Below are 13,169 nucleotides of genomic sequence, written 5' to 3'. Positions count from 1 at the left end.
TAGACCTAATTCTTGAGCCAGTTGGTATTTTCTCAATCGACCTCTGTGTATGAGGACAGATACGACAGATGTTTTGAGAGAGGAGTAAATGAGGCCTTCTACGTCAAGCTGTAACAATCATTCATGAACAGAGGAGGAAGGCTTCCACACCTCTTACCTTCTGCTCATAATGTCGTCTCATCATTCCTTCCCAGGATGTTTCACAGCAAGTTACACTTTAATGTATCAGAGTCAAGACTATCATGTTGCCATTTGACTTTGACAACTTCTGTGAACCCACCAAGGAGGTAAAAATGCTTAGGGATTCTCCACCATTCAGGGGAACAGCTGGAATGTCTTTAAGACTAACAGACAGCAAATCCAGATGTTTGTAGTAATTCTATGCCATTTTATATCCTTTGACTTAAATAGTGGACATGTAGCATCACACAAGTAAGTATGAGAAAAAGAAAATCAAAAAACTTAGTTAATGCTAATATTATCTTTCTTCATATTACACTGAACATTACACTTGCCTATAAGGTGTTAATCAGAAAGATAAATTATCGCAGCACCCTCATTTGACCAAGGATAACTGTTAGCTTTAGCCCAATTGAAGATCTTTTTAGTCAGATCCTTTGGGAACTGTAAAATGCGTCTCACATTTTCTGCTTTACACAACATGACTCCCATCCCTGATCCCCTTCTGTAGTCTGCTTTGCAGTATATTTATGCACCTGAAGAAAGCCCCATACAACTCAACTCTGGATAGCATTACTGTCATGGGCCTCCTTTAAGCTCCTACAGCGTAAAATAAAATTAAGCACCATTAAATCATGAAGTTTTGAAAATGTTGAAAACCCAAGGTCAGACTTAGGCATAGACATAGTTTAGTTTAATTCATCACAGGCACTAACGCTCTTCCTTCTCAAGCCAGTACTGACAAATTTCCCTCTGTAAAGCTCCTTTTTTAAATAACAACAAAACCAAGATATACAAACTAGTTTATTCTAAAGGTTTTTAATATGATATTCAGAGCATTAAAGTTGCAAGATCCAAGATTGAGAGCATTTGGATAATAAACTGCATGTTAAAGGGTTGATTTAACTGCTAGGCTATCAATTGTAAAAGGTATGGGGGTCCTGAATTAATGCACAATTTTTCTGCCAAAGAATTCTGGTTATTTCACATGCAAGATTTACTTTACAAGATTTTAAATCAGAATTTGATGACAGTTGTTGGGATGTTTGCTCATGTTCCCATGGCGATGCCACTGTCAATCAAACCTGGAAAAACTACACAGTCCTAAGGAGGCAGTTTCTGGGTGTTACACTATAATAAACCTTTTAGACGTTTTGACTTGTGATAACATGTGAAGCACATGTGTAACTTAAAGCCTATCATTAATGACAGCTTCATTCCATTTAGGTTAGCCTAGCCAATGAGGCAGCAGGCTTTGACAGTGGTAAACCTACATGGAATGCAACCACACACGTTATGTTATTTATTTCACCTGTGGATTTCCTGCTGTGACATCACAGTACGCCTTGTCTATAATAAGTCTGAATGTTGATTCCTCTATATTTAACTTTAAATATTGTCATGAATATTATGTTATAGAGACATATGTCACACTTTAAACAAAGTTTTCAGTTGCTTTAAATATAATTCATGTATGTGAAAGTGTTATTCTTTGGGTCCATTCTTTTCTAACAACATTCTTATACGTTATTGAAATGTTAAAATAACTCTGTAATTTGGCAGGTTATTTCAGTTAGTTAAATTTGCTGTCCTGAGTTTGATAGAAATTGTTTATTTCAACATGAATTTCATTGAAGAACCACAAGTTTTCCCTCATTAATCATTACTGGAAACTTTATCATTCATATATGTTGAATTATACGCTTGTAGACAGACTGCAAACTTTTGTTATTTATGTATTCAACCTTTATTCACATCTATTGAGATAAAAAAAACCTCTTTTACCATAGTGGTGATGGCCAATAGGGCAGCAAAGTTAACTTTTGCATGCTCTACTGCTGCCCTCCTGTGAACTCTACACCAGTTTAGCATTTTACCGGAATTAATGACTGTATTTTATTTTTTTTGCCAAATCACAAAGTTGTTTCCAGGAAAGCTTTACGGAATTTATAGGAAATTATTGACCCATACGACAATTAGTTCCCCCCCCCATAGACATTTCCTTCTCTTGGCAAACAGGCGTGGTTGCAATCAATACTAGTGGCCCCTGTTTTTATGATACATCAAGGGTTTCCTCATCTCAGGCCACAAGGGGGCTTCATTGTCCTTCTTCCTTTCTCTCTCCTGCTCCTCGACAGGTTTCCCCTCCCTCCTCCTCTCCTCTCCTCCCTCTCCTCCTCTCCTCTCCTCCCTTTCTCTCCCTCTCTCTCTCCCTCTCTCTCCACTCCTCCCTCCTCCCTCCTCAGCTCTCATTCACGCTGCTGTAGGAGCGTCTGTTCGGCTGGTGAGGCAGCGGCAGCTCCGCTTTGTGCATCCTCCTCTGTGAGCCACCTGTGCCGCTGACGGTGCTGATGGCGCAAACCTTGCGTTACATGGAATAATTTGCATACACTGTTACCTTGTTGCAGGATTTTGCTTTTTTTTTTTTTTTTTTTTTTTTTGTTATTGTTGTTGCTGTTGTTGCTGCATCATTGGGCATCTAAAGTTGTGATGATGCCTCCGCTCAGCGTTTGGGATTGGTAATAGATACATCATTCGCATGTGATTGAACAACACTTTGTCTCTCGGAAGTGGACAAAACATGGACTAATTTTTTTATTTTTTTTTTATACGTTCACCATGGGATTATCACAGCTATTTCTGGTTCTCGGCATATTTTGCGCCTCCTCAGGTAGGACACAGGGCTGTTACTGATAACCATCTCTTGCAACATGTAGAGGATAAGATGTAATACAGATCATTTCATTCTCTAATATTTAGGATATTTTTGCAATCTAGGCTTAACAGAAAAAATAATCAGACTTACTTGATCTAACAGCTTGTAAACAGTACATTAAGCTCCCATCTCTTCTCCTGACACCAGCAGGTTGATTTGTCTTAATAGCATCACAGGTGTCCTTTGCCTGGTAACAACAATGACATTCTTTTTTTTTTTTTGTGTGTGTTTTTCAAATCAGTTGTAGGCTTTGGGGTCGACCCTGCCCTGCGCATCAGCGTGTTTGATGAACTAACGCTTGGAGAAGGCTTTGATGGAGTTACTCAGGTCCAGGGCTTCCACAGCGAGACTAGAGCGTTCCACTTCCAAGGTACAGTAACACACACACTCCTTGTATTTTTTAGTTCAGAGATGGAAGATAAAATGTGTCCAGATGGGGCGATCTGCATGTGAAGCAAAGCTGACCAAAGTGCTTTTAATGAAAAGGGATTGTCACAAATACTGCTGTCCTTTTTATATTTAGTTTAGACAACTTGTAAGTCTCACAGGATGCAGCCCATTTACCCACAGATCAGCTCCTCTAGTGAGATGCCTGATTTGTAAATCCCAGATTATCTGATCATACTCCAGCCCTTATGCTTGTATTTGATTCTCACTGTCCGTAGCACAACTGTGCAGGAGACTGTCGGAAGCAGCATGCGATGGATTTGCAGTTTCCCCCACCATAACGGGACTGAGTTTGGGGGCCCTCAGACTGCCAACTGCCTGAACAATAGGCAATGTTAGGTCTTCATGAAAAAGTGGGGTGAGCAGGGCGAGCAGAGGGGGAGAGATGGGTGAATCACGCAAAGAATCATCGACAGATTTAGCATAATCAGATTAGGCAGGGACAAAACCCCGTGTTCACGGAGATGTATGTTGTGAGTGAACGGGCCCCTCGCTAGAATTTACCCATTGGTGATCTTCTGGAGTGTTAAAGCAGCCTGAACACTCACACTCTGTAACCAAAATATAAATGGGTAGAGGAGTTAGACGGATGTCCATGTTGTTTTACGGCAGTGTTTGCATGGGCTCAATTAAATATGTTATCTGTGGCATTTAGTAAATGGTACTGTGCAAAATTGAGGTGTCAAAGCAGCGGCCGTACTTGACTTTTATGTGCCCGGTTTCGCCAGTGTTACATCTCTATCAGATGATGTCAGACTCATTACATTCTAAATGAGCCCCATCACAGGGAGGGAGATGTCTATCATAACCGAGCCAAAAGTAGCAACAGAAGGAATTGCCTTCTGCTCCCCCAGATCAGTGTCAAAATAAAGACGTTGGCAACATTCAAATCTTCACAAGGATGATCTCAACATGGATCGCATAATGTACCAAAGTAACAATGTTGTTTCGGGATGGAGAAACACCACAATCGTTTGTCGACATTTTTCTCTTCCCCTACTCCTTCCTGATGTCTTCTAATCTCCCTGTGCAGTCGCTGAGACAGCATCACTTCTGCATGGAGCAGCAACTCCAGCACCTCTGTGAAGGCAGGCCATTTGATGTCCTCTGTGTAGAACGCTCAGAAGTGCTTTACACAGGCAGGTAGCGAGTGGGAGGGAGGGAGGGAGGGAGAGAGACTACAGGGAGAATTGGAGAAATTGTGGGAGAGAATGAGATAAACAAAGACAGTTACAGAAAGAAGCTCCCACAGCTTTTGTCACGAAAAGAAAATCACGACAGGCACCTCGCCGTCGTTATACGCTCTCTTGTTTCTCCGCGCTACCTTTGCTAGTTACCCGGGCGGAGAAGGCGGTGCGTTATTTATGGCAGAGCTCGCCTCAATCCTTCATTTAGGATGTCTATGTTAAGTCAACGACGTTGGGTAATGGGGGAGGCAGGGGGAGGCAGGAAGAGGCATACCGGCAAAGCAGACCTGGGCCTGCTTGCTTGTTTGTGAACAGAAATAGACAGGGAGAGGCACATACTGTAAAGATGCAGAAAGACTGAGGGAGATAAAGAAAGAGAGAGAGAGAGAGAAGCTGAGATACAAAGAAGAACGAAAAGAGAGAAGAGAAAACGCGGCGCAGAGCTGTCTGCCAGCTGTTTGATAGACTGTGCTGATTCCACATGTATGGATGCTCGGCTGGCTGGGACCAGCAGACAGGCCCTCGGTGACATTCCGACGCTCATTAGATAGCAGGCAGAACACATCCACGGCCGTCCCCTCCACCGCCTGCCCGCCCGAAGGGAAGGCTGTTATCTCTGGGTGCTGGATGGAGGCAGGAGGAGTGGTAGCTACTGAAAGAGCTGAAAGAAAATGAACCAGGGGGAGAGTGTAATTCACAGTTAAGAAACGTGTGTTTGTGGATAAGCAAAATTGGTGCTCACATTGCTGTTAACTATATCTTTGTATCTCTGTCTGCCACAGTGTGTTTTTTTTGTGTATCTGAGAAAGAGAAGAGCAGTGAGCAGTGGGGGGATTGCTGTTTAGCGCCCCCCCCCCTCTCCCCATGCTTTTGAAGGTAGCTGTCAGCGGTACATTGCATGGCATTAGGAGAGGTGGACCTGAGGGACGGGCATAATAGAGAGGGAGAAAAGCCCCTTGGGCTATGCTCCTCTTATGTCCTGATACCAGGTGATGCTCAGCCACGTCACAAAATCACCCCATCATTAGCACTTCCCCCACAGTTTTTAATATCTAGACATCAAGATATCTATCTGTCTCTGTAAAAAAAACAAGCACGGGGGCCACACCCAGGAGCCCTCCCTTCCCCCAACACACATACACCAACACCAGTCTGCCTCTCTGGCTACAAGCGTATGGACCCAACTCATTGGAACTGTGCAAACAGCACGATTGCTAGGAGCATCCCTTCAGCTGCAGAGCAGGACTCCCCTGTAATTGTATCTCTGTGTGTGTGTGTGTGTGTGTGTGTGTGTGTGTGTGTGTGTGTGTGTGTGTGTGTGTGTGTGTGTGTGTGTGTGTGTGTGTGTGTGTGTGTGAGGCATGCTCTTGCTCAGACTGTTTGAACACTGCCAGTGAAGTGTTTCTGTGTATGTTGTGGTGATTATGTCCCTGACTGCAGCGACACTGAAGTGTAACAGGATGGAAGAGACTCATTTATAATACAGCAACACTGTGTGTGTGTGTGTGTGTGTGTGTGTGTGTGTGTGTGTGTGTGTGTGTGTGTGTGTGTGTGTGTGTGTGTGTGTGTGTGTGTGTGTGTGTGTGTGTGTGAAGGAGGGAGGAGGACAGAGGGGACTATGTCTGAATGCGAGTTTGTTATCCTGCATTAATTTGAGTGTAACAGATAGATGTGTTTGCATGGGAATGGCAATAGTGTGTTCCCACTGTAAGGGGCTGCATTTGCTAGTAAACTACACAATACACTGGAGTATTGGGCTGTGTAGAAGGATGTAATCTAATGGGTGTGAGGGCAGCTTAGTCCTGTAGTCCAGATTCAAGCGTCTTTTTCAGAGAGCAGCTCCACGACTTTGTGCTGTATTTTATTGAGCAGGTTCTAAGAAAGGCTGTTTTGTAGTGAACTGCACACTCAAAGGAAGGACAAGAAAGCAAAATGAGAATTTACCTACAGGAATCAATAAGGTAATTAACACTGACAAAAGTGGTCAGTGTCACATTCATGCTAAACTTTAGGCTCTCTTTGTGCTGTAAGGTGCTTTGAATAAGTGCCACCGCTACCAAATGAATCACACAGTGCATCTAGGGTTCACATGTTGAGTATATTTTGCCATTTTTCTTATTGCAGTTTGTTGCACAATGCACTTTGAAATCTAATGTAATGTGGAGAAATGTGCTCGTATCATGTAAATAATTACAAACAGCGAATAAAAAACTCTGCTAATGGGGTAAAATGGGCACAAACAGACTGATTGTTTTTTAGCACAACATTCTCGGCCTTTAAACAATTAAAATAATCATGAGCACTTGAGTTATTTTGTATCAAACCTCAAAAACAATTGGTTGATTAAAAAAGAGTGGTTAAAATCGCAGCAGTACAGCTTAAGATATTCTCACTTGATCCAAAAACAGCACTAAACACGGCCCTTAATGTAACTCATTGTTGTTGTTATACACAACCTTCCTGTAGAAGATCACAGCTTTCAGTTTCCTAGCTGCAGTTTGTAACAAAGCTTTTCAGTTAACATTTGTATTCTTCAAACCCAAGCTATGCCACGCAGGTTATTTTCTCTCAGACATCTCTCTCCAAAACAACAGGAGTTGTTGTAATCTCGATGATGAGAAAATTGACTTTCACTTGTAGAATTGTTGGAAATTTAGGCAATTTGTCCTAGAAATAAGCAAGGGTACTCTTGAATATTTCAAGTTAGAGGTGCTCGAAGCTATTGTTTCTTCAATTCAGCCGAGTTAAGGAATAAGTGTTTGAAAACAGAACAATCTAAAATAACTTGTAATAGGATATAAATTCATTTTCCCTTGGAGCTTGAAAGACGGGGTTTCCATTTAAAAAAAAGTTGATCTGAAAACAATACTGACATGTCCATTATACATCAAGGGACTGTTGGTTGCAGTAGTTGTTACTCCAGTCCATACTGCAAAGAAATCCCTTCAAAATCGATGTAATAGATGGGAACAATGAAATCCACAGTCCTTGCTCTGTGTAAACATTCATTCCAAAGTCTAACTGAAGCTAATATTTCTGCAGTGTGCATCAGACAAATCAGTTGGGTTTTCCAGTGGCTTTTTAGTAAGAAATTATGTGCCTCCCCAGTCTTCTTGCTGAGCCATAGCTGAGGGATAGGAACACAAAGTGATAATGTGGTTCAAAAAAGATTGTAACTTTTGAAAAAATACCCAGCTGATTTGTGTAACAGGCTGAAGAAGTCTCACATTATTGTTTACTTTAGTATTTTTTTTTTTTACTTTAGTATTTGGTGCAGCTTTGGGGATAGTATGGACGATGTTCTTATAGGTATATAAGTACTTTATTAGAATAAACCTAAATAGGAGTCTCTAAAAAGTGTAGGGATCATTGATTGAAGAATTTTCTATAATCAAATGGATTTTCTCCTCGGCATAGTGTAGCAATCTGCCGTATTCTTTCACCCATTTTCAGAAGATTCTTGTCAATTTGTATTGAAAAAACTGTACAGTGTGGTAGATCTAAATAGTTTAAGGAGAATATGACTTAAGGACTCAATGAAAGACAAAATGTTTTTTGTATGATCTAATAGTGGATCTTTGACACCAGTTAAAAAAGATAAGGCGGGTGACATTTGCTAGCGAACACAAGATAATCCTGTCAAAACTGATTTTTCATCCCACTTCCTTCCATATATGCTGTATTTTTCTTTTTGCAGCATATTCTGGTGCATTTCCCCAAAAAGTTACCCAACCTTTCCAAACTGTTGACTGACATTATCCCCAACTCCCTGTGGTCAAAGTCTGCTGTGCTTGCTGCTTTCTGAGGCGAGCCTGATCCTATGTTCCACACAGGAGCATCGGTGACCATGGAGATATTTCTTTCCCTCCAGGGCAGTTATACAGTTGGGTGGCTGGAAGGCTGTCATTAGGTCTGTGTACGTGTGAATGTCAGACAGGCGGTCACTGGGGAGGTGATCTGAGAATTGGGGAGAAATTGCTGGCCAAAGCATTTCTGGAGGTGCCCTTGGCTCGGTTTTGTATTTGTTCCAGGAGAGTGGAGACACAGTGGGGGGAGATGGTCCGCCGAATGCAGATTGACTGAGCACGGTGGAATATTCAGGAGCTCTAAGAACCAGCTTTTTCAGGGTGGTCATATGTGTGTGTGTGTGTGTGTGTGTGTGTGTGTGTGTGTGTGTGTGTGTGTGTGTGTATGCATCCATCTTTGTGTTAGCCCATGTTTCTGCATATCTTTGTGCCCGTCTATTGCCTTTTTTTGACTCAATATTTGAAGGAGTAGGCCAGTCAAAATGTCTGCCTCAAAGTGTGTGTGTGTGTCGGTCCGTGTTGCCTACTACACCTGTTTGTGTACCAGCGTTGCGCGTGTGTTGACAGTAATGAAGGGTTTGGAGTTTGCTGCCGGTGGAGAGTTTATCATTACTCTAATCCCTCTGGAGAGATATTCTCTTGCCTAAACCTCCCACGCAGATCCCTTCCTGCACTCAGGCCGGCAGATAAAATGTGTTGTTTGAAATACACCATGTCATTTTTCAAATAGGAAACATTAGGCAATAAGAAAATGGACCACACTTTTACTCGGTTTTCCCTATGTGTTCCTTCCTCTGCTGATTGGATCACTGTGTTTATTCAGGCCCGTCTTGGCTCTCTGTGTTTAGTGCTTCTCATGGTCGAGAGATGGCTTATTTGCAAAATGTTGTTGAAGACTTGTTGCAAAGAGGTAGGAGGTGTTATTTTGTCCTGGCAATCCACTAGAACCAAGTGAAAGTCCTCATTATTCACATACAAAAGTGTCTATGATCGTCTTATCTAATATCATTATAACTGTTGATTGTGCCAATTTACTAAGGAAAATAATTAGATTAGAATTCAAACATCTAATTAAGATAAAAATATCCTTCGGCCTGTCCTTCAGAATATGTTCTCTTTGTTGGAAAAAGGGAGTAAACTCTACATTGTTCCAGTACAAAAACTTTCTGTAAATACAGGTGGAAGTGAAAGCAGTGTGTGAGAAAAGGATTGTGGCAAAGCTGGGTGTATCTGGTATCTCAAGCTGTGCTGCAGGGCTCCTGTTCTAAATGCTAAATGTGTGAGCAAGTGACTGGCACAGCGCTGCCAATATACATCCATGAGAACGCAGTGATGGGACTGTGGGGAGATTACAGCTGTGTGGGTACGAGGGGTCAAACTAAATAAGACCACATTAGATAGTTTGAGATTAGAAATGAAGCCGAGGGATGGTAATCATGGCCTGAGTGTAACCATTAAAGCACAATGTACCCAGGAGATAAGATTAGGCTATAGCCGAAAGCCACGCTTGCTTGGGACGCTACTGAGCCTGAGGCTTTTAGAGATCTCCTGTCAGCTGATAAAACTCTGTATGTCTCAAAAACGAGTTTTTTCACATTCGGAAGGTCCGCATAGCCTGTAAACAGCTAGGATGGATGACAAGAGCTGTGTAATCGTGCTGAAAATGTGCTGATTGGAATTTTATGTGCTACATCATCATTTTCAAGCTATTTTGTGTCAGTATCTCACATCAGAGTGGTAGTTAGGAGCAGGTGGCTGCCCCATCCAGGCGCCTGCCAATAGATAATCGACCAAAGGCCCCCCACAGCAGGACCACATTGATTTGGCAGGAGGGAATGCTGGCCTTCTCCTCACAGCACAAACTCATCTACTGCTCTTTCATGAATGTTTTTTTAGAAAGCAGAGATGTTGCCGCTATAGCTGTCTTAATCCTCGTGTGAGTGCCTTTCAAGAGGGTTGAGATCATTGTGCTTTTCATGCAGGCAACCCATACACAGACCAATCTCATCACTCCTTCTGAATGATGAGATGGCTCCACCCCCCCCCCCCCCCCCCCCCAATCCCCCAAAGTCCCATTTGAAGCAACCCTTATTCCCTTCCAAGTATTAAGTCCGGTGATGAGAGTCGTCCACTCATAGATCAAAGGCTCATGGCCACCAAGCTGGGAGTGGCCCAGCGGTAGAGGTTCCTCAGTCCTCCCCATCCCCCCACCTGCCTTATCAACCTCCTCCCAGATTGGACCCCGCCCTGACACCTGCTCCCACAGTGCTTATTTCGCTCATGATTGAGATATCAGTGAACTCTCTGTTCAACACATGGCGTGGCAATAGACTGACCAGCGCATATATTCATAGACATTTTTAAATCCTGTTTGGCTTGAGCTCAATCTTTGCTTCAGAAGTGAAAAATTACCAACAGCATACAGCATTTTTCTACAAAAAAAAATTAATAAAATAAAAGACGGCAAATTGTAACTTTGATTACAATTCAGTAATTTGGATCAAAGTGCCCCTCAAAATCTGAATCATTTCCTATAATTTCTGAGATTATTGTCAACAGTGGTCATTTGGATTTAGTTATTAAGTGGGATCTGTTGATGGCAGCAGATTATCGCTAGGCAGAACTCCTGTTGCAGTCATTGGACCATCTGTCCAACCTCAGCCAATGACACTGGAATGATACTCCGATGGTAATGCATCTAGTGCCATCTGATCTAGTGAGCATTTTTGTTTAGAGAGAGATGACTCAAAATATGGACCCTGATGGGCTTAAAAGCCTCCATCCGGAAAAGACTAATGCTAGCACGATAAGTTCACAGTAAAAAAAAGAGTTTGAAAACACTGTATCCTATATAACCAATGAGTACACTGTGAGTGCCAGTCCTCGTCATGCCATTGCTTGCTGTTTTCACATTGCATTGTGTTAATTGGTGACTTACCCACCAGCTGGAAGTAATGTTAATACACTGAGGAAAAGCTGCCACGCTAGCTTCCTGGAGCGCTTAAGTGTGCCAGGGCATCTTGCATGCATCCCGTAGCTGGAAGTGAACTCTTTGATGTGATTGCTTCTGAGAAATGTCATCATTTATTGATGCCTCCATTAAAGTAGCATAGACGTCTGTGTGGAGTTGGAGAGGAGGAAGGGGGCACACTGGTGCAAAGAGGAGCTTACCAGCTAACTACACAGAAAATGCCCTCCCATCCACACCAGCACCATTAGCCTTTTTGCGTCCACTGCTCAAATCCTTAGCTTCATGTGTGTAGTCCTACACCAAGCCAACGAAGAGTTTGATCCACTGATCCAATTTTTGGGATAAGTGATAGAAGCTAAAATGTCAGGTACAATATTTAGTAGCAATAAGTTATCTGATTAATTTAGCAAGTGGATGACGTCAAATTTTGTTTGAGCTGAATGACCTGACATTCAAAGCTTTAAAGTGGCTCGCCTTAATTTGACAAACTTTCTCGTCATTATTTTTAGAAGTGAGGTTACAATAACCTTTTACCAAAACAGGTTTGAGATCTAAATGGTTCACTAACTTGCAAAATAAATTAATTTGATTTTAGCAAGCGGTTTAGTGGGTTTAGTCTTGATTTGTCATTTATGAATTCAAATTTGTGAAGGGTTTATGTGTATACATCAAATATTTACAGCTTATGGCCTGTGAAATCCCAACCCAATGGTTTCTAGTCCTGTTCAGCAAATGTTCCTGTTTCCTTGTATCCCTAAAAATGTTAGTACCATCTCCATTAGGAACTGGCTCTCACTGGTGTGAATAATAGAAATGATAGGAAAAATAACAGCGATGAAAGGGCCTATACCATTCCAAATGGGGAACCTTAAATTGCTCCAGCTGGTTGGGGCAGCACCTTGCTACCATCTGTCCGTGAGTGTCTGTGTTTGAATGGGTGAAAGAGAGGCAAATTGTATCCAAAAAGCCTTTTTGGATAAAAGCGCTATATAAATGCAGCCATTTATCATTTATCCATTTACATAATATCTGATATTTCTGTCTTCATTCTAGGTTCTGCCAGGGAAGTGATGGCTCCTGCTGAGGTCTCAGAGCAAATGGTCCAGAAGCTGAGAGGCAAGAATGAGTTTACTGTGCTGGCGACGGTCAAACAGGATCACCTCAACTCTGGGGTCATCCTCTCCATTCATCACTCTGAGCACAGGTATGATCAGCTCACATTTCACATTATAATTTGAATATAATATGTTCTATAATACATCAAAAAAGGGTTGCCTATGCCATTCATTCAAAAATACATCTACATTTGTTATTTGGATACACTTGCAAATATATATAGAGCAGTAAAATGTACAAATTAGTGTTGCATATAATCTGAAATATACATTTTGAAAACATGCATATTGCGAAGTTAATTTGAGCTCAAAATGTGCCATGGAGCACTGTAAAGCTGTTTATAAAGCCCCGCTGATAAAGCATAATTGAAGTTGTTTTCTAAATATAGTACCACCCTCTGTTTTGTCTTATCAGCAGTCTGTAATATGCTGATTGAAACCTGAATATTTGTATTTGATCAGTATTTAGATGTTTTACACAGCGCTCGAGTAAACACAGCAAATCACCCTGTATGCCAACTTATTATTCACAGTCCATCAACGATCCAAACATTGAGTCTGGAATTGCGGATCAAAAACTGATGAGACAGTATCTGCAGTTAGCATGCTAATGTTTTCCATTAGTTAGTGGTAGCTGAGCCGTTGGATGATCAGAACGGCAATCTGAATCCACATAATGCGTTGATTGAACAGTTTGTACATTAAAGGCAGTCCTGAGGAGAGAGCTCACAGGGATGTTAATGACTT

At 41.8% G+C, this 13,169-nt stretch overlaps 1 protein-coding gene across 1 annotated transcript in view; it reads left to right on the top strand.

Annotated features, from left to right (window-relative positions):
• Positions 1-2,799: 2,799 nt before the first annotated feature.
• The window catches only part of nell2a (neural EGFL like 2a), a 71,325-nt gene continuing 60,955 nt past the window's right edge, over positions 2,800-13,169 (top strand). The window contains exons 1-3 of the mRNA XM_054620256.1: positions 2,800-2,851; positions 3,138-3,266; positions 12,361-12,511. Coding sequence (XP_054476231.1) covers positions 2,800-2,851; positions 3,138-3,266; positions 12,361-12,511 — 332 coding nt within the window. The remainder of the gene's footprint in view (positions 2,852-3,137; positions 3,267-12,360; positions 12,512-13,169) is intronic.

The sequence above is a fragment of the Anoplopoma fimbria genome, chromosome 19 (genome assembly GCF_027596085.1).
Source record: "Anoplopoma fimbria isolate UVic2021 breed Golden Eagle Sablefish chromosome 19, Afim_UVic_2022, whole genome shotgun sequence".
Taxonomy (NCBI): Eukaryota; Metazoa; Chordata; class Actinopteri; order Perciformes; family Anoplopomatidae; genus Anoplopoma; species Anoplopoma fimbria.
This window is presented reverse-complemented; position numbering and strand designations above follow the sequence as displayed.